Genomic DNA, 27,309 nt, shown 5'->3' with positions numbered 1-27,309 from the left:
GGACAGAATGATTTCTGTGGCATCATTTTACTGCTGTTGACTGAAAGAATGGGAATAAATTGTCACGGCAAATAATGCAATAGTCTTTCTGATGAGAAACTTCAGTTGCTGAAGACATTGGGAATCTGCAATTCTTTCTCATAGCACTTAAACTCATCTAACTTTTGAAATACTTTTTCTGCACCAGTTCTGCTGAATCTGGACTGAAGATAAAAAGGTAAGGGATATTTCTGCTTAACTTTTGAACATGTGTTGTTATAGCCGCTTCTTTTTGGTAAAACTTTCCTTCCTTATTCCTTATCCTGTAGTTTTAGTTTTCCAGGATATTTTCACATTTCATACTTAATTATCCAGTTTCTAAATGGAAAAGTTCTTCAGTTCCATAGCAGTGTTTGAAGTTGGATGTGTGGGTATTTGTCCTGTGAAAACCAGGACCAAAATTCTGTACTGCCAAAGTCAAAATATTGTATTTGCATGACATAATTTTTGATTTAATAAGTATTCAATGATACAAAATTCATTCTTTACTAAAAAGTAGATTTCCCAAAATTCAGTTTATTGATCACAGAGTACTTGCTGCTTTTGTCTATCTGCAAAATACAGCTAAATCTGTAGTGCACTTGGCATTTATCTCTCTGAGAGATATTTATCTTGTTCAACAAAAAACTGAACATTTACCCAGGTAAGACACAATATATAATTTTTCAGATACAACCTTACAAATACAAATTTACAATCTACAGTAAATCTAAGAATTGTGAGTTTAAATTTATATTATAAACTTAATAATAATTGCTGCAGTATATGTAAGAAAAATAATTCTCTGCAAAAACATAAGGCACCACTGCTGTCCATAGTAAATTTTAATAGGTTTCTACTAAATGGTAGGGTCTTCTGTGGCACAAGACTAAATCAATACAAGATTTCTACATTGTATTAAATGTGGAAAGTCCCACTGTGCTGTGGATTTGAATTTGCAATCAGCCCACAGCTGGATATTTCCTTTATGAACTTTCCTTATAACTTCTTTGGTAGTTATATGGGTAACAGTTGAAGAATGATTTTATAATTTATCTTATTACAGGATCCAGAGACTCTGCTCAGGGCTCAAGGTGACTTTTACAAATTTTAATAAAATGTTTAATAAAATGTTTCACTATATATTAAAAAATGGCAGATCATCGGGTTTTATGTTGCTGTTGTTAAGTTTTTCATGTGATCTGGAACAAGGCATTGAGCAATATTACTTCTCTTCCTTAAAATTTGCCCATTTGTGAAGTTTTTTAACTTCTTATGATTAAATGTTATAGAAACGTAAAGTACTTGTTGCTAATTCAGAGAAACTAAATAATCTCAGTATTTAAGCTGTCTTCATAGCTGATGCTTGTGCATATAACACCCAGCCATAATGTAACACTAATAGTGCCTTTATTTGGTTCTAATATTCATATTAATTTTTATACTTTCAACTATTCCATGCTTTTAGTAACATAAAAAGATGAAATAAAGCTGAAGGTGATTTAAGAGGCATTTTACATGCTTTAGTAGAATGGATATAATGGATTATAAATGTAAACCAAGAAATATAACTGCAGAAAAGAGGTGTGACAACTATTTTTCTATACTTCCCTAGTCAGAACTGAATTAAGTACATATGCAGTAACCTCTACTGTATCTCCAATCTTAATTAACTGAAACAGACATAAATGAGGACTATGTTCAATAGTAGATGAAGTGAAGAGATGGTTACTGTATTTCTCCTATCAGAACTACCAGGAGACCATCAGTATTCATCACATGGTTTCATTAATCCATTTGATGGTGTTGATATCATCTCCCTTGAGTTTTTGGGTCAATCCTCACATTGTATCTATCACCACATCTTCCCTGACTTGCATGGCATTGCAGCATAGCACAGCCACAAAGGGTTCACATCAGAATGCATGAAGTCTGTTTTGTTACAAAAGCATCCCATTCTCTTCACATGGAAACGGCAGAGAACTGGAGTCACTATAGCTTAGAGCAACTGAAAACAATGTTGGCAAAAGGCAGTGGGGAAGATACAAAGTCATACACTATGACCCACTGATTACACTGGCAGAGTTTACCCTTCTAACAGCCCTTTTATTTCAGATGCAGATAAAGACATTATGAGCAACTGCTTGAAAAGTCTCAAAAACTATTTATATAGATACAGTATTTTGGTATTTGAGCCATTGTTCAAAGAAAGCATGATTTACCACCCCATTAAGGAGATTATTTTTGAAATGAGCCACACGTTTCCATTGCTCTTCAGCTTCCAGTGACTCACAGTGTGGTCTGTGTTTTGAACCTCTGCAAGGAAACATGAAACAAATAGTTGGACTTGATAGCCTGTTCACGTCATTTCTTTATTAGGAAGAAATGTTTAGGAATACAATATTTTTTTCCTTTTGCTAAGTGCTGCTGAGCTAATATCAAAACATACCACTTGTAAATGATTTTTTGGGTTTTGTTTGCTTGGTTTTTGTTAGAGGTTTTTGTGGGTTTGTGTTTGTTGTTTTGGTTTTGTTGTTGTTGTTGTTGGAAAGCTTCTAAACTCAGTACAGAATGCAAACAAAACTCTTGTCATACAGACATCCCCTAGAAAATCCATTAGACTGCTGATTGGAATAGTCAGATAAAAATAGTAAATCAAATTTCCATCCTTGTTCTGCTTGGTTCTGGCAAGTCAAGACTAGTAAGCATTGGTCTTCTATATGCCCAGTGATTTCCAACTCATTGATATATTTCATGTCTGCAGTCAGACATCTCTTTTTGAGCTCGTTAAATTCAATCTTGATTAACAAGATTAACAAAACCAAATTTTTTCTAACAAAATAAAAATTTAAAAATGCTTGGCAAGCTTGTAAGAATCCAGGCCTGGTCACTAACAACCTGAAGGCAACATTTTTTTATTAAGATTTTATTCCATACCTAGATGGAGCTTTGGTTGATGCCCTCACCTCCCAGTATCTCTTACAAATTATTTTAACCACAATGGAAGTTAGCAATCTTAAATCTTTAGCAGTATTTGTTGCAGTATAAACAGAGGGGATTCTTGTTTCTTCATGCAGGAAAAGCCAATCTTTAATGTTACATCCCATTTTTATACAGTTTTCAAAGACATCGTGTTTAATTGGTTAGTAACTTTCTTGCCACTCAATTAAGTGGTTAGAAGATGCTTGTGTGTGTATGTGCTAAGACTCTCTCTCCACAGGTGTTTACGTATTTTCTTTGCGGATTCTCATGGGATAGAGTTCCTGTTTTTACAGGTGCAAATGGCTTTTTTACAAGGATAGATTGTTGTGCTAACTGATTCTTATTCTTCTAATTCTTTTTCATGGGAATTAACAGGCTAGCTATTAATCCAGCTGCACTTAGCCAAAGTAACAAGCCTAAGCCATGATTTATAAGGCTTTTCTTTTATAGGGTTTTTTTTACCTATATGCAACAAGTATTTATCAGAATTGTCTGCTAAACAACATAAAAGTAAATGTGACAGAGTTCTTGAGCCGAAGATCTGTCCTGGTCTAGGCTGGGATAGAGTTAATTTTTTCTTGGTAGCTGGTACATTGCTGTTTTGGTTTTGGTATGAGAATAATGCTGATAACATCCTGGTGTTTTGGTTGTTGCTAAGTTGTGTTTATCCAAGGACTTTCTTGGTCTTGTGCTCTGACAGTGAGATGGTACACAACCAAAAAAACCCCACAAAACAAAACCCAAAAAAGCCCAGCCAAACAAACAAACAAAAAACCCCCCACCAAAACAAAGAAACAAACAAAACCCACAAACAAACAAAAAACCAAAAAACCCCCACCATAACAGAAACAAAACCCAAACAACCAACCAAACAAAAACCCCACAAAAATCCAAACAAGAACAAGAAAACACAAAACAGCTGTGAGGGAGCATAGCTTGGACAGCTTACCTGAACTGGCAAAAGGGATACTCCAGGCCATAGACCATCCTGCCTTGTTGCATAAAGTGAGGGAGTTACCTGTGAGGGAGGCTAACTGGGGTTCAGGGATGGTGTCTGACATCAGTCAGCAGATGGTGAGCAATTGCTTTGTTCATAATTTGTTTTTCCTTTTAATTATCGTTATTATCACATACTTCTTTTTTTTTTCTTTATTTCAATTATTAAACTGTTCTTATCTCAACCCGCAAGTATTGCTTTTGATTCTCCTCCCCATTCCATTAGGGTGGGGAGGAGATAAGTGAGTGACTGTGGGGTTCTTAGTTGCCAACTAGGTTTAAACCCCAACAAGGCTGTAAAATTTATGACCATTGTTGGAAAAATATATATGTGCATAGTTCCATCACTGCTTCTCAGTCTGTCTAAACAAGATAAACTGCTGATTTGAATCATTATGTATGCCAAGTTACACCTACTTGCTGTGGCAGATGTAGAGGACTTTCACCATGAGATTTCCTAGTTTTCTGAGTGTTCATATTACAGTAGAAGTTCTCACTTTCTCATGCTCTTTCATGTAAACAGGAAATAATGTTTTGTAAATATTACTACTATTTTCACATTCTTCTCCAAAGACAGGAGAGGTTGTTTGACAGTCCTTTTGACCAATGTGGTTGAGAGGTGGGGATTCCACTCTCCAATCCATGGTCACCTTTCTTAAAGTGTATAAGAGCATGTAATAAACAAAAGGCAGATTTCTCTGCTCTGCTTTCTCTCACAACTTCCAAGTCTCAGCGTGTAGTCATTTGAGTGTAGCAAACAGCGACAGAGGACATGAGTTTTCACAGGATAAAAATGTAACTTAATGATTCTGAATCATTTAAAAGTTATCTCAATCTAAAAGCCAGCCAATCCTGTTCTCTGCATAGCCATAATTCTGCACAGACTATCCCCTACATCATACAGCAGAGATGCATCTCTGATGCTAGTCAGTGGTACTCTACCAAGCAGACTCCTGAAGAGACCAGTCTCCTCTCCTGAAGTCCAGGTGAGTGAGCTGGCTCTGCACCCTCTTTGCTGCCCTAAGTATCTTGAAAGCCACCATTCCGTGGTCACTGGCAGCCAAAGATGCCCTTGAGCATCGTGTGCTGCAGCAGTCCCTCCTTGTTGGTGAGAAAAAGGACCAGCAAAGAACCTCTCCTTTTGGCTTCTGTGTCACTTGGAGAAGGAAGTTATCAACACACTTCAGGAATCTCCTGTATTGCTTATGGCCTGCTTTGCTATCCTTCCAACAGATATTGTTATGGTTGAAGTCCCTCAGGAAGGTGAGGGCTTATGAATGTGAGGGTGCTTTTATCTGTCGCTAAGAGATGCATCCTTCTGGTATGTCTGAGAGTCTGCATCCTTCCATTTGAACACCAGTCACAGGAGCCACCCACCGTGTCTCCATGGTTCCAGTTAGAGTGTGGCCCTGCAGGCATATCCACATCTCTAACTCCTGTTGTTTACTCCCCATGCTGTGTGTGTTCACATACAATCATTGAAGTTGGACCCTCCTCCCCCCACCCCGATGAAGCCAACTCACTGGCTGGAGTGGCTGGAATTCCTTTGTGCTGCTCTTCAGGTGCTCTCCTGCTGACCTATTGTTGCCTAAAATGAAAAGAAAAACTTTCTGAACAATGTTAGAATGGATAACATAAAGAGCAGTCTTTTAATGAAAGCTTTTAGGTGCATAGATTAGCCCTACGTGCACACGCAACATCAAATTTTCACAATTCTTATAAGTTTAACTAATTAGTATATCTAGCTAGTCCATCCAATGGGAGACTGGTTGCCCTGTTGAACCACCCTTGGACCTGCCCCACTGGAGTCCCTCCAAAGGGTTCTTAGCCCTGTATCTTGTTATGTCTCCCAGGTGCTGGTGCAAAACAAGATGTCCTTGAAGTCCTTTTCCTTGAAAATAAGACCAAACAGCATTTCAAGAATGTGACATGATGTGTGAGAAAGGGTAACTGCTGTTCTAAAGTGTAAGAAAGTGCTACAAACTATACAGCTACATACTAACATCTACGAATCTACAGCTATATAAAGAAGCTAAAAATCTTTAGACATCGCTATGATCCTCCTCCAGGTTCTGGGCATCTCTTGCGGGGGCACTGGCATCAAACCAATGGGACTGGGATGAAAGGAAGCTCTTCTCCCCTGGTAACTTTACTTTAAAGCCCCTTTACCATGTTGGCAAGTCTGTGACTGAAGATGGTCATTCCTTGTGCACAGATCTTTAGATCCTGTTAGATCTTTACCTGCCTTGCTTACTGTTACCCTTCTCCATTACTGAATTAGCCACTGCTGAATTCTATTTTTTTTTCATTGATTTATTTTTGCACTCTAGTTTAATTCTTTAACTTCCTCATCTGTAAAATGCAAATATACTAGAGATATCACAATCTGGAGCACATGCTACTTTCAGTATGTTGGTTCTTTCCTGAATTACTTGATAAAGTAGAAAAACACCGCATAAACACATAGTAAAGAGGTGGGTCATTTGTAATAAATGACTGGAAAAAAGAACAATTAGGGTACTATGAATAAATTTAATTGGTGTCATTGTCCTTGGATAAATTCATTTAACATAAAGAGAAAGGCTATCCACATATATTTAATAAATTTAATACTTAAAGCTTCATTCTAGGTTCTGCTGTTTTTTGGTAAGTGATTTGGATATTTATTCTTCACTTGCCACTTTATAGACCACAATCCATATGCTGGTATGAATACTTTTGCTCTAGTGTTAAGCACTGACATCTTAACTGCCTCAAAAATGTTAGGAATTCATCTGTAGAGCAACTCCTTCGGTATGAAAATTACTGTTTGCAATTTGTTCGGTATTTTCACAGGCAACTAATAATTATCAATGCTCTACTTAAGATGAATATTTATCTGCAGTATTACTTTTCCCTTCCTGCAGTATAACTTTTCCCCTTTTGTTTTCTGTAGCTATCTAAATATACTATCAGCATAAAATTTTACAGCTTACTATGTTGTCTTTTCTAAGAGTGTGATTATTATTCAAGGCCCTTGTGAACAGCTGTACTTAATACAATGTTAATAATCTTTACAGATTTATAAATTGATGTATTGAACAGTATTTTGTCTTCAATCAGTTTTTGGTTATTGAGGAAAAAAAATGTCAACGGAGAAGAAAAGATGTTTAAATTAGTATTTAACTTTCAAGCTATATTATTCATAATGCATTCTATCAAGCATAAATATGAATAATGTCTTAAGCAGTGAAGAGAAATTGAAAGTTCTATCTCAGAGATACAAAAAAAGGCAAAAAATCTATTTTTAAAAACGTCATAAAAATTTAGAATTGGTATGCTGTATTATGGCAAATCTACTAAATTCCTAGGAAAAGAATGAGTGTAAAAGAGCTAGTAGCATGTTGTGTACAGTAACATGTTATTATCTTCTTTCTGTTGCACTGCTTTTAATCATCTCACATTCCTGCCTCTTATTAAATGAAACTTTTTTTTCTCCTAGACTGCACTGGCTGTGCTTTGCATCCTATATATTTGGTACAAGGTAAGAAGAAACTCTTCTTCTAAATATTGGGTAGTTTATAATCCCAAATATAATTCCAATACTTTTCTTATTCCACGTATGAATTTGGATGGGAAAGTGTGGGGAAAAGCTTTCAGGTCTATTTGTCATAAGCAACTGTTACTTGATTTTTTTTAAATTCTCAAGCTTCTCACTACTACTAGGTGTGAATAAGGAATGGGGGGAGGTTTATAAGTAAAAACTCATTATGAAATTAATGTATTGCATGTGTTAAATAAACATAATGCTTTTCTGACTCATTCAGGATGGCTTTTTAAATACATTCATTCTGTATTCACAATATTGTAAGCATCTAGACAGCAATTTAAGTTTTCTTAAAACCCAGCTTTTACTAATTAAAATTGGTATTGGAGTTATTATTATTATCATTATTACAGGACCTAGTGAAAAAGAAAAGGGCAGCATCTAGAAAAGAGGAGTTTAAACACAATATATAGGGCAATTACAGAACTGTTGCAGACATTACTTTCAAAACTGTAGCTACTTCTTCCAAATGCAGAAAAGTCTAATTTTGCATGCCTTTCTTGTTTTCTAATCTACTTGTAACAGGTAATGTCTACCAAGCTACTGCAGGAAAATTTGTTGTCAATCAGAAACACTGGAAGAGGGATGTATGAAACCACATTTAACAAAAGACTCTGGGCTGAAAAAGGAGTCAAAGCCAACATTTTTCATGCAGTGTTTGTTAGACATTTCCTGACCAGAACCACCTTTCTCACACCAGGGGCAGAGCTGTGCTCCCTGTTGCTGTTCTTGCTCAGGTAAACTCCAGCAGCAGCACCTTTGGCTTTAAGCCAAGATGCAAGGTGTGTAGATAAACCAGTGCAATAGTCTGGCATGTCCCTAAATTAGTGTCAAGTGCTACCTCACATGGGTATGGGACCTATGAAGGAAGCTGAAGAGTCCTTTAGAGCTCCACAAACCTGCCCCTCTTCACACAAACGTGTTACCATTAACCATAGCCCCACAGTGTTACAGAACCACAGGTAACAGCCAGGGCTCTAGGATTCCTACAGGAGCATTTTTTTCTCCAGCAGAAATTCCAGTTTCAGTCTGTTACAGTTTAGAAAACAAAAAGTAAGCAGTAAATTAAATAAAACAATTTATTACAGTTAAGGATGTATTTGAATGAGTAAGCTTATGGGAGTTGGTTATACCAGAACAAGCAGCTGCTTGTTCAGCCACCAGTTTAAGTACAGTTGATCTTGTTCTGGTTGAAAATCTCAGCTAGTTAGATTCTGGGAGAAGAACCTAAGCAATGTCATGTCAGTGCTATTCTTGAAAAGTGTCTTATTCTTACAAGGCAGCCCAGCTACTGAGTCCCTGATTCTTAGATCTCAAATTCAGACCTCAGGTGGATATTTAATGCAAATTTGGGAGGTAAGAAGGAAAACTAGATTTACAAAAATCAGTACTCCTACATTAGTGTTACTGTTTTAGGTATCTCTACTTGAGATAAATTTTGGGTGTTTGGGTGCCAGTATTTGTTACCAATAAGTATGGCAGAAAATAAGATAAAGCTTTGTCTAAGTAACCTGTTCCAGATTTTGTCTCTAATTGCCTGGAGAAAATATATTGTAAGCATCCACGTATTAATTTTAGCCTCTGGAAAACACATTGTAAGCACCCAAGTATTAACTTTAGCCTGTACTTTCTTCAGCCAAAACCAGATATCTGTAAATCTTTAGGGACTAAGTTTCTTAGCTTAGATAACATCTGAAGAAGGAGCTCTGAGTCATAACTGAGTATTTTTTTCACAAATAATTTCAATGTTTTCAACATGAAAATATATCCAAGTTTATGAGAGAAAAGAATCATGTTCTTTTTCTGAGAGAAAAAGAACACGCGGACTGTGTTCACACCTTGATAGAAACCTGCTCCAGATGCTGAATGAAAAATACAGGAGCATGCCTCAAAAATAAACGGGTGCCAGAAATATTCCTAAATTCAGTATGGAAATTATCATCTTTTAAATTAAGATTGCTCACTTTAATTTTCTAGCTTTAAAAACTACTTCTGTAGTTGTATATGAAAGATCTTTTACTGTCCTTTTTTGTATTACCCTGTCTCTCGCTGAATACTTAGATAAACATTCTGTTCTGCTGCTGCTACATGTCCATGAGATAAAAGCACCTGAGGTCATTGATGTTCATGAGGTGACTCAGCTGTACAACTTGAAGGTTTTGGTCTACATTCCACTGAACAAGTGCTTATTCAGCATTATCTCCTGGGATGCCTGAAGTTTCGTTTATTTCTCCTTTATTTGGAGGCTGCTGCCTCAAACAGTGGGTTTTTGAAAAGCTGTGAAGTTTCACCTCTTTCTGTGCGTTGTTGACACAGACTCTAATGTGTGGAAAGGGGAGCTGTGCAGTCCGTCCCGTAGCTGGTATCTGCTTATTTACAACCCGAGTGTTTTGGGAGCCATTCTGACGTGCCCCAAGAAAAGCCACCAGGCAGGTTTGGCATGTTTTCATCCCAAGTCAACTTTAGGAAACGTTTCAAGTCTCTTTCTTCTGCTGTTAATGAACTTCCAAGTGCTCCGACAAGTTTCAAACCTCATCCAGGTACTCACTGGTCTCACTAATTATCCACAGACTTCATGCCTTTCCCAGGCGTGTCGTTCCAGGTTTATTTCGCAAACCGGATCTCCGCTGGCAGCGTGTGTCGGAGGGACGCTGCCCCGGCAGCCGCAGGGCGGTGCGAGCCCCGCGCTGAGCGCGGCCCGGCCGCGGCGCCCCCGCCCTCGGCGCGGCGCAGGCGCGGGCGGGCCCGCGCGGCGGCCGGCGGAGCATGCGCGGGGCGGCCGCGGGGAGCAGGTCGGTGTCGGGGCCGGGGCCGGGAGGTGCGAGCGCCTCCGGCCGCCCAGCGCCGCGCAGCGCAGCCGGGGCGGGCCGGCCGGGCGGCCGCAGCAGCCTCTCCATGAGCGCCTCGGTGCATCCCGGCAGCTCCCCGAGGGAGGTGCGGGCCGGGCCCGGCCGCGGCTTCGGCCGGGCGGGAGGCGAAGGAGGAGGAGAAGGAAGTGGTGGCGGTGTCGCTGATGCCATGCGCCTTGTGTTTTCCCATCAGGTGTTGTCCTTCTTGCTTCCCATGTCATATTACCCGGAGGATTCCTTCAGAGAATACCTCAAGATGATGGCGAATATGGTCATCCTGAACTTGCTCATTTGTATTTCGCTAGTGTTCTGGATCGTGTCCATGACTGCGAGTACGTACTACGGTGAGTCCAAAGGCCGGGGAGAGGCTGGCGTGGCACGGCCACGGGCGAACCCTCTCCATGACCCCTCTGGTCAGGAGACAAAAATGGGGAGAGGGGGGTGTACACACAGCCCCTTCCTTCGTCAGTAGAGCTGATAACCTCACCTTGTCACAGTAGGTGATAGTGGTTCAGAAGATGCTGACAGCCGCTGGCTTTGCAGCTCCGCCCAGGGATCACATACAATTGAAAATGTTGGTGTCCTTTGTGATTTCTTTCTCCGAAAGAAAGCAAATAAAAATTAAACGTGGAAAGGAAGACCGAGCTGACAGAGATCTTCCTATATCAGGGAAAGTACGTGACAGCACGGGAGGAATGCGCCAGCATTCAAAATAGTTTTAGGAATCAGCAACATCTTCAAAGTGCAGAACAGGGCGTGCAGAAAGACTTTCTCCGTCGAGGAACAGTGAAACGGGAAATGGTGTAAGAAGACAGGGCTGTGTGCATGGAGTGGCTGGCTTGGGTTGTGCTGTCAGCTCAGAGTTCTGCTCAGGCTGGGTGTGACTTAGTTGTGTGTAGTTGCAGGGACACGAGTCCTCTTCGTAGTCTCTCTTTTCAGCTCTAGGACCGTTCTTACAGCAGTGTGCAAAAGCAGCTGGTACAGCCTGCAGTATCAGTTTAAGCCTGTTTCCAAGACTGGTAAAGACTTATCATTCAGACCCCAGCCGGTTTGATGCAGGGAGGGCTCCAGTGTCATTGCAGTATTGCTGAAAGTGCCTAGGGATGCAGTATGAACACCTTCAACTGCCTAGTGTCACCCTGGATCCAGAAGAAGCTGTAATAAATACCCCACCAGTGTAAGGTGACTTTTGTAGAGGCAGTTGCATGTCTCTGCTCAGTGTTTTTCAGTGCTTCAGGTTTTTGGATGGGTTAGTTCTGGTACAGCATTAAATCTGTGTTGTCTGGATACTTCTACTTTGGCTTGTAGTGAGATGCCAGATGTTTAGAAGGTATGCAGAAGCAGGCTTCACAACCTGCTTTTATTTGTGTCGTTTGTAGCTACCCAAGTTGGATTTAAACATGCAATTTCATTTATGTATGTCTGCTCTCTAAAGGTATAGCTTTTCTGACAATTAGGATATTCTAGTCCCTATTCTCTTGTGTGATTTGGAATTTACAGTATAGCCCGGAGAGGCCTGGGATCAGGTGAATCAGGATAGAGCCTGGTAGAAAGGAGAAGACTGTGGACAAATCCTCCTTTTTGTATGAATGGTTATGGAACAAGAAAGACATAAAACTTCTGTTGTTCATTTGCCTGAGACTGTGGAAAGACCTTGGCTTTTCAAGGAGGTGAATGAAGCATATAGACAGTTTATAGTAATTCTTAAGCACCAAACGGTGGGCCAGATGTTAGTGAAGCCAGAGTGTCGAAGAACACATTCATTGTTTTATTATAGATCCTATCTGAGTCTTAACTGCTTACATTTAGTAGTAATTTAATACAAATACTTTCCTCTCCTACAAGGAAATCCAAAAAGGTTAGTATAAAAAGGACCCTGAAGAGATGAAAATTCTGTTTGTTAACCAAGCAAAAGGAACCCCTTTGTGTTCCAGTGCTGCTTACACTCAAGTTTGCACTAAGAGCTGCTTGGTTTGTGATAAGCAATACCATGCTACAACACTGGAGGGCTCTTCATACACAGCTGGTGCTTGTATTCTGAATTTCTGACTCAGCCCTGGGCTGCAAGACCCCCTTGCTCACTTACTATGGCTTTGGGGCTTTTCAGTACACAGAAGAGAATTTTTTTTCTTGTGAATCTCTACGTTGCAGTGAGTGTTTTACTCTGATTTCACAGACATGTTTGTCCTGCTTTGCACCAGGGAGCCTGTGTTTGTGCAAAGGTTGGGGTACTGATGACAGAAAAGTTCTTGTTGAAAACTGTCTTCTTTAGCTTTCTGGCAAGACAAGCCTCTGTGCCTGTCTGAAATCTTTCTTTTACAAGATTGAGACTTACTTTAATGCAGGATTTGTGATGTCTTGTATTTGCATAGGAGATGTAATAAATAACTTATCAAGATTTTTTTTTTATTATTTCAAAATGTACATTAACTATTGGCTTTAGCTTTTAGAAATTTGTGGCTTTTTCAAACTAAAACTGTCACTTCAAATCTTGCTAAGATAGTCATCAGCTCAAAGTAATTTTAAAGAGCCTTACATCAGGGTCAGAAGAGGTGAAAGGGCTGATGTTTCATAAAGTGGTCACACTGCTTTCACCTAGCAGACTGTCTTGCTTGTCTTTTTTTGGTAGTGGAATTTTGTCACAGTAAATTCAGATGTTAGTTTTTGAAGTTCATTAATGTCTTTTAGAATGGAAAATATCACCATATTTATTTCTTTTCACATTTTGCTATTTTTGGGTCATTAATTTTAGTTCATGAAATATATTTTCTTTTGATAGCTGGGTAGAAAAATTGAGCAGATAATTACAGATATATTGTTCTTCTGTCCATATAAATATCTTTCTTCTGAAGGATAAAAAGTTAAATCTCTATTAGGATTTAAATTTAAGTATATACTAGGAAATAATGACCTCTCAGACACGAAGACATAAAAAAGGCTCAATTACAATCATCTGTGACTCTGTTATTTGCTTTATCAGGTACTTTACGACCCATTTCTCCATGGCGCTGGCTTTTTTCAGTCTTGGTTCCACTAATGATTGCTACACAGGGTTTTAAGAAAAAGAGTCTTGATCGCAGTGGTGCATTAGGAGGTATGTTTTTCTCAGACTTAAGCTAAACATTTAGTAAATTAAAGGCCCTTTTGCTTGTTTGCAGTTTAAGACTTTACCTAGTTCTATTATAATAAAATATAAGTGTAAGCATATATACCTCAAATTCATACTGGGTTTTTTTCTTCATGCCTGTTTAAATAGTCAAGTTAATTCTGGGCTACTGTTTGTAATTGATTTAATTAATATTATTATGTTTATATAAACCTAGAAGATTCTTTTGAACTTCAGTACAGTATGCAGTTAAATCACATAGTTTGGTTTAACATACAGAAGGATTCACAGAGAAACAAAGAAATGGCAGAGGCAGTGGTAAAGAAAGACCCTAAACTGATCTTGTCAGCAGCCTTCCTGCTTGGTGGGAAATCAGTTCTCCTTTCTTATGGTTCTCCTTTCTGTAATAGAAGCAGTTCTAAGCATTTTTTGGCCTGGCAAAAATAAGAAAATTGTACTTCACTAAGAACGCAAGACTATTTCTGAAATGTTTTTCTAGACCACATGATAAAAAGCCCAGCGTAGTGTATGATAGTGTTTATTGAAATTTGATGCAACGTTTCTGGGTGAGGTGATTCACCCTTGTCTTGTGACATGGTCTGAATTGATGTTCAGTGGAGTAAAACAGAGCCTCAAATCCTTCAAATCCATGTCACCCATTTTGCAAATCTAATGTCTGTGAGAGTTAAGGGAAGCATTTTCTACACTGACAAAAATCTTTTTGGCTTTTCTGTTCTGACCTTTTAACAGCTCTGCAAGCCAATTTATACCGGCGCTTGCTCTTAAATGCACCCATTTTTCTTTCAGTCCTTTAGAATTGTAATCTCATGATGAGGAGTGAAATTAGGCCTCTGCTCTGAACAGGGACATAAAAATGAATTGCATCAAGGAGATGAAATACTCTAAAAAATTACAGAAATAAAGAGGTGGAATAAAAATCAGAAACTAAAAAAGAAAAGAAAGAAAAGAATAGAGAAGTAGCATCTGCTAAGATATGGAGGAAGGTTTTACAGGTTATCTTAAAGACCTTGGATGTGGGATTTGATACCCAAACTGATGATAAACTTGCTGATAGAGGCACAACCGCATTTGCGCCTTATAAAAGTAATAATATTCTTCAGGCAGAGTACTTGAATTTCAATTATACATTCTTTGGATTCTAGGAGTTTAATTGCTTTTCTTTTATTTTTGCATGGTATTACTGATTTGTGGCAAAAGATCTTAAAAATCACATCCATCATCAGTTACAATAAAATTAGTAATTTGGCAATAGAATCTCTTATTGCATGTTTGTCTTAGGTTTATCAGGAAGATACTCATCATATTCAGAAAATTCAAAATACTTAATTGCTTTGCAAAGCAACCATTGTTACATGAAGGAACTTTATATACTTCTTTTTTCTTCATAGGACTGGTGGTTGGATTTATCCTTACAGTTGCAAATTACAGTTTCTTCTCTTCTTTGTTTGTATTTTTTGTTACTTCTTCAAAACTTACTAAGTGGAAAAAAAATATAAAGAAGCAAATAGATTCAGAATACAAAGAAGGTAAGCCAAAATACTTGAATTCTTTCAGATCCCGTGTGTAGAATAAATACTGCATGTTCTTGTTCCCTTCAAAGGGTCAAATGAGATGTAACATCTAGAATAGGGAACACTGTTGAGACTCCCCTCGACCCTATCCCTGTGAATATTAGCCAGCCACTTTGCTTTTTCTTCTGTTGTTTTTAATAAATTGCCATACAGTTTCTGTTTTGAATGTGTGTCATTTTAAATCTAACGTTATGTACGCGTTATTTTGCTCGTGTCTCATGCTGTTGCCTGAAATAACTAAAATTCAGCTTTTATACTTCAGGTGGACAGAGGAATTGGGTTCAGGTATTCTGTAATGGTGGTGTTCCTACTGAGCTGGCTCTCTTATATATGATAGAAAATGGACCAGGTGAAATTCCTATTGACTTCTCAAAGGAATACACAGCATCATGGATGTGCTTATCCCTTTTGGGAGCTTTGGCATGCTCTGCTGGTGATACATGGGCTTCAGAGATTGGTAGTGTTCTGAGTAAAAGCAAACCAAGATTGATAACAACCTGGGAACAGGTTCCAGTAGGTAAGGTGTTGCCTCTTTTACATGTTCTTAATACATTGTTGATCTGTTTTGAATTATGCATCAAACTTGAAAAGTTCCAAGAAAGACATAGAAAAAGAAATATCAGAAATCTGGGATTACAAAATTTACCAGGGATGCATTTTCTGAAATGGAATATAGTCAACTGTGTTTCTTCTGCATCTTGTTGATGAGAAGCATGAGCATAGCAGCCATGGAGCTAAAATCATTCTGAATGCTGTCACTTCTAATCTCTGACAATAGTAAAAGAGTTTATATTGCTAAGGTGAAGAATATAAGTTATCAACTGATATTTTTCAGGCATTATTTCAATCAGTAGAATACATATGTACTCAACAGAGACACTACAGAAAATTCACTTGTTAAATATATCACTGATTTCCTTTAAAAACCTACCAAGGGTGAATAAAGTGAACTTTCTGTCTGTCAAACATTGTCTCCATGGTGGATGTCATTGCTGCTTTAAAGCAGTATGCCTTTTTTGAGTCTTGCTGGCAAATTTATCAGAGGTACACATCTTGTTGGATAGAAGTTAAATGCAAGGGAGTATTTTTCTTCATATTCTCCAGATTTTATTCAATGAGCTATCCAAGTCTATGGATTTGGTTCTTTTATTTTTAAATGTGTTGGTGAAACATGTCTTAGTATACTACTTCTGAAAGAGGCCATGGCTTTAATATTCACATCTCAAAGTCTGTTTTTTTTGATCACATCTTTTATTAGCCCACCACCACGCAGAGCAAACACCAGGTGACTGAGAGGTGTGCTGTCTAGTTTAATTTAATTTAATGCTGGTGAATATTTCTCAAGAACTAGCCCTAGAGACAGAAAAGGAGGAGTAACAGGCAGTAATGGTACAGGTTAAGCTGCTCAACAGCATAATGGGAATTGTAAAAAGCTGCAGTAGCAGAGCCTTGTGGATGTAAGGGGAGAAGATCACTATGGACAATTTTGATTTCATGTAAAACATTTCAATCAATACAAGTCTTTTAAAACTAGTTTGTAAATCAGCTACATTTTATTTGGTTTAGGTACTAATGGAGCAGTTACTTTAGTGGGCCTGATCTCAAGTTTGCTTGGAGGCATGACAGTAGGTATAGCCTACTTTCTAACTCAACTGATTTTTGTGACTGATCTGGAAATATCCGCTCCGCAATGGCCCATTATTGTGTTTGGTGCAGCAGCTGGCCTGCTGGGATCAGTTGTTGATTCGTATTTGGGGGCTACGATGCAATACAGTGGTAAGAGTCTTCTTCTTCTCTTTCCCCCCTCCCTTTTGCCCAATGTGACCTAAAATTGGACTTAAACATAAAAAATGGCTGAGGATGTGATTTTTAAATGGAAAGAATACAGAAATAGCGGCATAAAGGACAAAGGGAGCAAAAGTAATGGACATAGTAAGGAAAAGGAGCAAGGATGGTTGGTCCTTTTCCACATTTCGATTTGTTTATTGTAGCTTATTGTCTTGTTGATGACTGAAAGAGACAGAGATATCCAACAAGTTACCTTGGAAGAAGAAGTTGCTGGCCTCTCCTTTTCTATGTGTCTAACTATGGCAGCATTTTATAAGAAAAAATGTCAGCTTAATTTTATCCATTTACTTGGATTAAGTTGTCACTGCAGAAGGTCCATTCCTAACTCTGAAGTCTTAGCAATGGGCACAAATTTCAGAACTAAATAAGAAAATCTGAGCAATAGTTTACCTTCCAGTTTTTTTCACTGCTTCCTGTAGAAGCTGTATAATACAGAGCACCGTTTCCTACAAGTTAAGCTTATCACAAACTAGCTGTGACTTTAAATAAAAAAACAATATGCATTTTTTTTTAAAAAATGTTGACTGGCTGGTTCTAAATTATTTCAGTGTTTACTCATTGCCCCAAAGGATCATTGCCTGTGAATAAACACTACAGACAACCATTAGGCTAAGCTGTAAACTTTGAAACATCTTATGTTTCAAAATTGCTTGGAAATCACATCTGACACTGTTGTGTTTAACAGCTTGTTTACAGAGAGAACTTAAGTTTCCAAGTTTCATTGTTGGTGTACTTATTAATTGGAAGTGAAAGTGTGAATGTGCAGATGAACTGCCTGAGAGACACAAGTCCTTTAGGTCTGCCATTACACGAGACCTACAGACTGTCGTTGATGCGCTGGGTTTGGCTATACAGCATTTTTTATGCTCTGTTCCTTTTAATTCCATAAAAGTTCAAAATACAGTGGAGTATTTAACTATTTGATGAATTTTTAGATGTTTCTGTCCCAAACAAGAAACTAATGCACTCAGACAATGTTTCAAGCTCCTAATGAGGCAGACACATTAAGAGAATGGAGTAAACCTAGCTAATGCATTCCTGCATTTATCAGCATCTATTTTTTCTTCATTTCATGTATCTTTTCCATGCTCAGCAACCTGCCTTTTTAGCTGCAGCAGGGCCAGTATGCCAGTTTCACATTTCTTTTACAAATTCATAAGCCTTGCTGGAGTATGTATACTATGTTGAACATCCATACTGTGGTATATATGTGATGTGATGTGATACAGGCAAAACTGTGCTGCTCATTTTTGTCTCTCCTTCAGCCCATTTTTTCAGTCCCTTTTCAGTGTGAAGTCAGAAGGAATGCTCTAGTCTCTTCAGCATCTTGAAAAACAATACATATGGCAGTGGGAATAAAGAATTCTGTATGGTTTTTTTTTGGAAACAGTATGCTGCTAATCCTTTCTGTCAGTGTTTTACCTTTTGGTAATATTCCTAGATTTGGTATATCCTGTGATACCCAGTGTTTCTGAAAGAAAATTCACCACTGCCTGTACAGTTATTAATTAAAACTTTGAATAGCTGTGCAGAATAAGATTCAAATTTGCCCATGTTATCAGCCTATACCTATTCTGTAAATAACAGAGCTAAACTTTTAAAAGTAACAAAACTGTTACTTTACCTACTTTTATTTCCAGTTTTTCCTCAAAAAAAGTACTACTCTCTAAAACATAGCAAGTGTTGAGAGTTAAACTATTAGACTTAAATTTGATTTTTCTGTATCTCTTTTGCATTATTTAAGGCCAGGTTTAAATGTATGTTTCAAAACAGTATTACTAACTATATACCTGCCAAGGAGGTTTGTATTCGGGTTTTTTTAAGTTTTGTTTGAGGTGCAGAATTTTTTTTTTTAGTAAAGCAGCAGGTTTCTTTGAAATTTCCAGGTTGTGACTGTTGACAGATAGTCAAATCTAAGAAGAAAAAAATAATAATATAAAATACACTGATTTAGTTTGGAATGTTCCAAACTTGAATGTGTGCACGTGCACATACCCAGTTGCACTTCACTACAGTGTGAGTTAAAATGAAGCATTCTAGATTGGTGTGCTCTTATCAGCATACAGAATGGGGCAGCTGGACAAAACAGGATAATGGTGTCTGTACAGTAATAGCTAATAAAGCACAATATTAAAGTATTGATAATACAGAGGCAAAGCAAGAAATTACCACAGAAAGAACTCCAGCTGCTGGTAGTATAAAATTGCTGTGTAAATAGAATTTATAAATTCAGCCTTCATAAGGAGCTTGTTTTCTGTCAGATTAAATAATAATGTTGTTTCCATAATTTTCCTTTTAAAACAAATACATCTTCTTGCCGGAAAACGTGTTGCCAATAAGTGGTTTCTGTTCAAAACAGCATCCTTTGCTTTAGAGTGATGCTTTTTCCTCTTCTGATTTAGCTTGTTTCATTCCTTTCTTTGCTGTGAAATTACAAAAAGAGAGATGATTTGACAGAAGTGTAACTTCTCAAAACAAGTGACTTCTAAGTATTGCATTTATACCTCATTCTTTGAAGGTACCAAATTAAACTGACTGTTAATTTAGTTTAGTCTATGATGTCTTCTTTCAGAGATTTAACACTGTTACAGTAAAATAAATTTTAGAAGGTGTATATACTTGGTTACTAAGTTTCTCTTCATCTTGGTTGGCTTTGTAAAATGAAGTTTTTATCTTTTTCCAGGTTTTGACCAGACAATTGGCATGGTTGTTAACCACCAAACAAAAGACTCCAAGCACATATCTGGAAAACCTATATTAGACAACAACGCCGTAAATCTTTTTTCTTCTATAATCATTGCTCTGGTGCTTCCAGGCACGGCTTGGTTTTTCTGGCCAAGGGGTTGAAATGGTTTAAGGTTTTCTGCATGCAATTAATTTATGTTCAGTCTTGCTCAGAGACTCAGAGTTCCAGTTGAACTCTCTTTCAGAGATGGATCTGAAACATTCAGAGAGCCGAAGGACTTTCCATCTCAATTTAAGGCTGTAAACTTCATGTGGCAATCAGCATCTCTCAGGAAGGTGCTTTGTCAATAATGCTCTCGCTGCTCCTCAGGTGGGTGTAGGTCATTGCCAGCTGAGGTGAAGCACTTAATTCCTTAATTTATCCTCCATTTATGGAGCTGAAGTATTGGTGTCTATTCTCTCCAGTTTCCAGCATCTGGAAGGGCAAGAAGCTGGAAATAGAAGTCTAATCCACATCAATCAGTGTGATGGAGCCTTGTGCTACTGTCCAAGCTAGACACAAAATACACCACAGCTTTACATAGGCAATGGTGACATGGGTGAAGTGAGTGAATTCTGGTATTTCTCATTATCTATGGTTTGTAAGGTCTTTTTGAAGGTATTTGGGCGGGGAACAGAGAATTCAGCCTTGTTGCCTGATACTATCTCCACTTCCCTGAGAATAGGTTTATTAAAAGTGATGATCCACACATAACATTTGAAGCAAAAATCTAAATTTAAAGTAGAAACTCACTAGCTGTTCCAGTAAGAATAATAATTTCTCTATGCTTTTTTGACATCTTAATTTCAAAGATAATGATATTTATGAAGATTTGTCAATACTATGGTACTTACCAAATAATTTTAAATTAAAGATTGACAGTTGTGAATTCACATTCATCTCTTTAGAAAGAGAATGCTTTTTTCTATAAGCATGGAAGTGTTCCATAGTGTTTGGCATTCTAACCAAACTATACTCCTTGGTTATTTTTCAACAGTGGAGATGTTTTCCATTTTGTTTGGGGCTTCAATTTAGAGATGGTGGCCTCAGCCAAAGAAAGTACAGATGTTATCCTTGTAGCAAATGGGGGAAATCACACTTATAAACCATTTAAAAATAGAAATTACATTTTTGATGCTCAGTCTCCTGTGTTAGGAGTGTCTTCCATCATTCATTTGCAAAAGCTGCAGAAGTAATGTAGCCAGTACAGATTGTATTTAAACTTTAGCGATACCCTCATAATAACCTCTCACTGTTGATATTCAGAAGTGTGGGCCCTTACTTTTAACTTATGAAAAGCTTTTTCTTTTATTGGTAGAGAGATATGAATATTTTCTATTGAACATCTGTTCTTTCTACAAGTGTCTTGTGTATATTGCCTGTCTTAATTCAATTGACTTTTTTATTTTGTCGCCTTTTATGGGAATACTAAAAAACTTTTAACACCTTCCGTACTGAGTTTACTCTTTTGAAATCTATACAAATCTGGAATTCATTACTGGAACTACTTCACTGTATTACCCAATAACAAAGACGAGATTTCAAAGCAGTGAAAGCTTTCTGAAAAGAACAGATTTTGTAGCTGCTCTATGTCTGTTCCTGTGGAAGGGCACAAAACTATGGAAGTAACATATGCACTTAAACTGTAACAATAAACACTTGGGAATTTTATGCACTGTTTGGACTTAGGCTGCTTCTAAATAAAGACTGTATTAGTTATCTTGTATGATTTTTTGATACTGTTGTGGGTTCTAGAATTGAGCAAGATAAAATTTTTGTAAGATACTTTTTTTTTCTCAATTAAATGCCTTGTTTTCTTATGCTTTTGTTTCCTGAAGTGAAGTGTACTTTCAGCCACTGAAATGGATATGGTCAGCTTTTTCACTATTTTTTATGAGTTCATTTGAAAACCAGCTTACCACAGTGAGAAGACATCTGATTTAATATTCAGAGCAGCATGAAATGCTTTGATCTGTGATCATATGAACGAATGTGATTTGACTGAACTCCTGTAGTTAACATCTTCAAAGGCCATTATTTTGGATATTTTTTTTTGTCATGTCTTAGAGATGACACTTGAATTGCTTTTGAAATTTCCACTCATAGTTTTCCAGTATACAGAAACATTTGAGCACACTTAAACTTTGAAAAGGACAGCGTTAGCTTCGGGTATATTGAGTATACCTTAGGCAAATATTGTTACACTTAACGACTTAGTAGCTGTAAACTGACAAGCTTTGGGAAAAGGTGGAGGCTGGAGCAGGGGATATAGGGGAGAAGTTGCAAAATGTGACAAACTGCCTGTATATTGATATGGGTCACTAGGAGCACTTTCTGGGCTCACAAAGCAGCAGACAAAGATACCACCCATCCAAGTGCTACATGGAGAAACAGGAAATGCAGGAAGTAAAAAGAAAAAAGGGGAGTTAAGAGAAAACCAGGAAGCTGATAGATTTGAAATTGCAAAATATTTTACTTCAGTTAACATTTCATTCCATTCTTTAAACACTTGAATTATTCTTTAGCTTCAGAACCATCAGTACCCCTAGTATATCTTCTGTCACTGATTTTGCATTCATAATTAAGTGGTATCAATATTTCCACAGCACCAAGACAATACACTCAAAAACTTTTTAATTGAAGCAGTTATAATTATTAGTTACAGGTCCTCATGCTTGGCTTGGCTGGTAGATGTGATAGACATCTAAGTCAAATTTTGACATAATTGCATACGAGAAATCTTCAGCCACGTCTCACCCAGACTTGGTGCCATGATTGTTGAAGTATACTGGTATCAGAGTCACCAGTATCTGTTTTTTTTTAACTTCTATTTTATTGTTAGAGCTGCAGATTGTCTTGAGTCTGCACATGCTGCATTTGAGTGGTCCATCATTACACAATTTCCTGAGACAGCAGAATAAAGTGGTATAAAGAACAGAGGGGGTATACCGCCTCTTGAGTATTGAGGACAAGCTGATTCTGCAGACTGACTTTGTCTGGCAATAAGGGGCTGAAATGTCATTAAATACTTTTGGTATTTTACAGAACAAACTTGGGCACTGTTCACATTACAATCTGTTAGGACAGGGTATCACAGATTTGTAAGTAGGATTTGTTTTCCCTGCATTTCTTCCAGCAGTACTTTGGTCCCCACACAGCCTTTTCTTTACATTTCATTATCTAACATTTTAAATTGCCATTAAATTGCTTTTCTTCAAGCAGGAGTTAACCTGTTTTACAGGAAATTTATTCCCTTAAAGCTTTGTAGGTATGTTACAGTCTCTGCTTCTGGCTATTGCTATAACTAGATAATAATTTTCAATTTAAATACTGCTTCTGTTGGGGGATGAGGTGCAGCTCTGGGATACAATTATGGGCCTGTTGTAATGCATAAATCAAAGAAGGTACATGAATTCACTCAGACTATGTGGATCCCTGCAGCACTCCCGAGCCTGCAGCCTCCCTCAGTAAATATTAATGCCAATACCAAATGAGGATGAATACAGAAATGTGGCAACAAAGCTACTGAGTAAATGGCAGCTTGTGCTTGAGTATCCCCAAGTCTGTAAAACTTGATTCCAACTGAAGAAATTCCGCCAGGAAAACTCAATAGCTTTTCTACAACGTTCCTCCCCCAAAGTCAATTTGAATATCTTCCCACTACAACCACTAATTAAACCATAGAATCACAGAACAGCCCAGGTTGGAAGAGACTTTTGAGAGATCATCTGGTTCAACCTTTTGTGGTAAAGGGATCTTTGGTTGGATTATCTAGAAATAACCAATCTGTCCAATCACATTTTGAAAACCTTTGGTGATGGGCACTCTACCTCATTCTTATATGTCAGAGTTTTCCTTGAAACACACTAAGGCAGATGAACAGGAAAGTTCTGATTTCTGATCAGGAAACATTTGGTGGCTGACTGATGGTATGAAGCAAGTGTCATACACTTTATCATTTTGAAAATATCTTCATAATAAATGTATCTTTCTATAGCAGACTACCCAGCAGCATTGCTTGCTCTGTGCTGTTCTGGGATTTGCTGTTTTAGAGCAAGGACAAGTGTTTGCTAATCCAGGTGAGATTCAAGAAGTGAAGACTGGATTAAGTGAAATGTGGAAGAACCAGCCTGACCCATGCTGAGGAAAGGAGAATACCACCAGTATGGAAACAACTGAGTGTTTGCAGGGAGCTACCCGACTGGACCTGCTGAGTCACCTGGGAAGCCTTGCATAACTTGTTTGCACCTCTCTTGTCTGGTGGCTGCTATTTTGTGGGTTTGTTCAAACAAGCATAAATGTGATCACTGTCCAAATTGATCTTGGAGGTTCAAACCCACACCATTACCAAGGATGACAGTGGTTTAAAAAAGCCAGAATGCATCCTGCAATTAGAGGAAACATCAGTAGAAAGCAGTAAGAAGTCTCCTGGTGCTCATTTGTTAATACCCTTTAGTATCTTCAGTAACTATTTTTGTAAGGTCTTTGTAGCTGCAGCCCTAGCTGCAAAGGTGGGAAGATAGAAGGACATCATAAAAAATCATGCGACTGTGCTCTGATGTTTCTTGGTAAAGGGCTCTTGCAGTGCTGGTTTATGCAGAGTTTAGCCCAGTACTAGAAAAGCAATGACTTCTGTCAGCCTACTCTTTTTGTCACTACTACTTGTTTTCCTGATATTTATTTCACTTGTTGATTTCCTAAGTCCTGAAATCATTCCACTGTCAAAAGCTGCTACGATCACATCCTCCCCCAAAGCACAAGCAGTTTCAGTCTGCCTCAAAATGCCCTGGTTGTGGTGCTCCCAACAGGTGTGCCTCATCCCATTCCATTAAGTGTCTGATCCTAATATAATTTAAAATGAAAAATGGAAAGGAGCTGCATCATGATGCATTGGGATGAGAAGCATGAGTGTTACCTCTGAATTCTGGAAACTCTTTGTTTTTTTTGGTAGGTGCCATAAGGAGACATGAATGTCAGCACCTGGCACTGCACTTGGTGGTGTCTACTCGAGAAGCTCTGTAGTGGATTTAGCTTGTGCAAAGCTATGCCAGAAAAAAAAAGCATCCACCATCAACCAAACCATAAGAAGTGCCCAAAGCCCTTATCACAAGTTAAAAGTGAAGTGTAATCTAATTCATTGTTCTTTAGAGTTTGAAGTTAAATGAACAAAAATATTCTCCCATTGTTTGCCTGCAGATTTGAGTAATGCAGCACTTACATTGAAATAGGTTTGGTTTGGAGTAGTTTAAGAAATGTTTCACTTACATTCAGAACTCACATGAAATAAAAATGTAATCTAGATGTTAAACTTACCTGTCTGACTTTTATCTTTCCTATCTCAAATAAAAACAGTTTTTTACATTTAGGGTTTTTTTCCCAGCAGCAAAAAGATGGATCCATATGTATCAGTCTGTGCCCGTGTCATGGAGTCTGCAAGTCCAAAAATAACTCCTGCACATATGCCATTTGGGGATTTTTGTCCCTAGTTCTTTGCAATTCTAATCCTTAAAGGTCTATTACAATTGTTAAATATCCCCTCATGTTTGTTTTCTGCCATTATTTGAAGAAAGAAAGCAGGTTGGATTTCATTCCAGTTTCCTTTATCTCTTTCTCTGTTTTACCATCCCCAGCTCCTGGACTGCAGTCTGCAGCTCCCCTCTGATCGTGACTGTGAGTAAGAGGAACCACAGAAGAAGGATTCTTTTCATAGCAACAGATACGAAGTCAGTGTCTGCTGTTCTGGGCATGACACAGGACTGATCTGTTTTGTGCAATTATTTTTCTTTGCTAGTGCAAATAGTCGTAACAAACTACTATTTGATGTCCTCTGAGACCTGTAATGTCTCCCTTCCCATCCATGTTTGGGGAAGAGTGAAATGTAAATCCACAAAAACTGGCAGCTAGAGCTGAAAGTTGCATAAATCTGAGCTCCACTTTTGCATTAAGGATTCTGAGGAGAGCTAAGGTATCCTCATACATATTAGAGTTTAATGCAGAATTTACCTTTAGGTTAGAAGGCAGTTCTTAAAAAATCAGCTCAGTGCCTTCCCCAGAGTCACAGCATCAGTCCTCTGTGAGGCCACATCAGGTCATGACAGAGACAGATGCACACCAGGATTATTTTATTACTCTATCAAGAGTATCTAGAACTGGTTTCTTCCCAATTTTTTTTATCAGACAGGAATGCTGAAAAGCAGAAAAGTAACCCCATGCTGGCAGGGGCTTTCCAAAGCCCCGTTCAGGGGTACAATGCAACTTGCTGTAGTGCTCTCACTCACGGATGGGTGCAGTGGAGGCTTTGGCCAGCATCACTGCTGCTGCTTGTTACAACATGCTTCTCAAAAATGTAATCATAATCTAATCAGGCAATGGGGGACCCCATGGGACCATTCCTGTTCAGAATCTCTTGACAGTGCAGAAGATTTCTTCCTTCCTGCAGAATTGAAAAGGTAGATATAACCCCCCAGCCCCTCATGATGCCCTGGAGCATCATCTGCTTCAGGCGTGGGGGCAGGAATAATACTTAAGCATTTTTCTAGACAGAAAATGAGACCAATATTTCTATCACTACAGCTTTCCACTTCTAACAGCAAAATGCATTTTAATAGAAAATATTTCATTGGTCAAATCAGCAAAAATGTGTTGGTTTTAGGGGAGCATTCTGCTGAAAGTAATGTGCATTTTACTTTGATAAAGTCTTCTTTGCTTTTGTCTATGTGGCTTCCTTGAAACTGGGTTACTTAGTGTAATTAAAAGAAGCACTGGCTTTAATCAGAAATTTCTAAGGGAAGAAATTATGAAGGAAAGGAATAACCTAGCTGATTCAATTCCATTTGTTCAGTCACAGAAAGGAAAGCACTTGCTTTAAGAGTTTACATGATCATCCTGGTGTCCAGTCACTTGTCTTTTACACAATATTTTAAAATGCAGGACTGAGTAAGGGTGATAATTGACAATGTAATTGTGTTTGCTGATTTGTTTATGTGCTCATCATTAGTATCTGCTGAGCAAAACACATCAAGGAACCCTTCACAAAGGAAAGTCTCTGCAAAATTTATGTATTTTAAGAGTGCAGCAATAAATTTTATATCAATGGTAAGAGTTGAATGATAATGCTAAAAAAAGTTTTATTAAGTCTTTTTCCTTGTTTTAAAGGCTACTTTAGGATAAATTCCTTCAATTTAAGCCATACAATGTAGTCTTGGGATTTCTCCACTCATTCCCATGAAGTGTATGTTTAGAATACAAGCTTTCCTCAAAATTTTAGAAACCTTTGTTGAAGGTTCTACATTTTAGTGAGATGTGGTTCTCATTTGGGCATCAATAATTCTGACTTTTTTCAGCAGTGAATATGATGCATACAATATTGAAATAATAAATTACTTTACTATTAGATGTGAGAGCTGGTAGAGATAGTCTCCTGTGAACTGGGCCTGGGGACTGCCTAAAATGCAATCTGTATCTGGCCAAACTCATGTCACCAGGCTACCCAACACCCCTCATGAAGAGCTGTCAAAAAATAAGGAATTATTTGCTTCACTTGGTAATTGGTCATGGTTTTAAAAACTTGTGTTTCATTTTGAATCTGAATGTGTCTGCCTTTAAAT

At 38.0% G+C, this 27,309-nt stretch overlaps 1 protein-coding gene across 4 annotated transcripts; it reads left to right on the top strand.

The window, feature by feature from the left end:
* On the top strand, positions 1–21,522 carry TMEM19 (transmembrane protein 19). 4 transcript variants are annotated; one of them, XM_063396453.1, is made up of 9 exons: positions 1–217; positions 5,850–6,139; positions 7,478–7,519; positions 10,625–10,775; positions 13,412–13,525; positions 14,947–15,084; positions 15,392–15,646; positions 16,696–16,905; positions 19,661–21,522. In XM_063396453.1, the coding sequence occupies exons 2-9, from the start codon at positions 6,116–6,118 to the stop codon at positions 19,822–19,824; spliced, it is 1,098 nt and encodes a 365-aa protein (XP_063252523.1). In that variant the 5' UTR covers positions 1–217; positions 5,850–6,115; the 3' UTR covers positions 19,825–21,522. The 4 variants fall into 4 exon arrangements, with proteins under 4 accessions (XP_063252523.1, XP_063252525.1, XP_063252522.1 ...); XM_063396455.1 differs by lacking the exon at positions 5,850–6,139 and having other exon boundaries at positions 2–217; XM_063396452.1 differs by lacking the exons at positions 1–217; positions 5,850–6,139; positions 7,478–7,519 and adding an exon at positions 9,751–10,374.
* The last annotated feature ends 5,787 nt before the right edge of the window (positions 21,523–27,309 follow it).

The sequence above is a fragment of the Prinia subflava genome, chromosome 4 (assembly GCF_021018805.1).
Source record: "Prinia subflava isolate CZ2003 ecotype Zambia chromosome 4, Cam_Psub_1.2, whole genome shotgun sequence".
Taxonomy (NCBI): domain Eukaryota; kingdom Metazoa; phylum Chordata; class Aves; order Passeriformes; family Cisticolidae; genus Prinia; species Prinia subflava.
Note: the sequence above shows the minus strand (reverse complement) of the source record. Positions and strands in the feature narration are given on the sequence as shown.

Coding starts and splice junctions, on each gene's coding strand:
- TMEM19 (XM_063396452.1), top strand. CDS start 10,081: ATGAACTTCCAAGTGCTCCGACAAGTTTCAAACCTCATCCAGGTACTC. Junction 13,526..14,946: donor TCGCAGTGGTGCATTAGGAG/GTATGTTTTTCT, acceptor TTTTCTTCATAG/GACTGGTGGTTGGATTTATC. Junction 16,906..19,660: donor GGCTACGATGCAATACAGTG/GTAAGAGTCTTC, acceptor ATCTTTTTCCAG/GTTTTGACCAGACAATTGGC.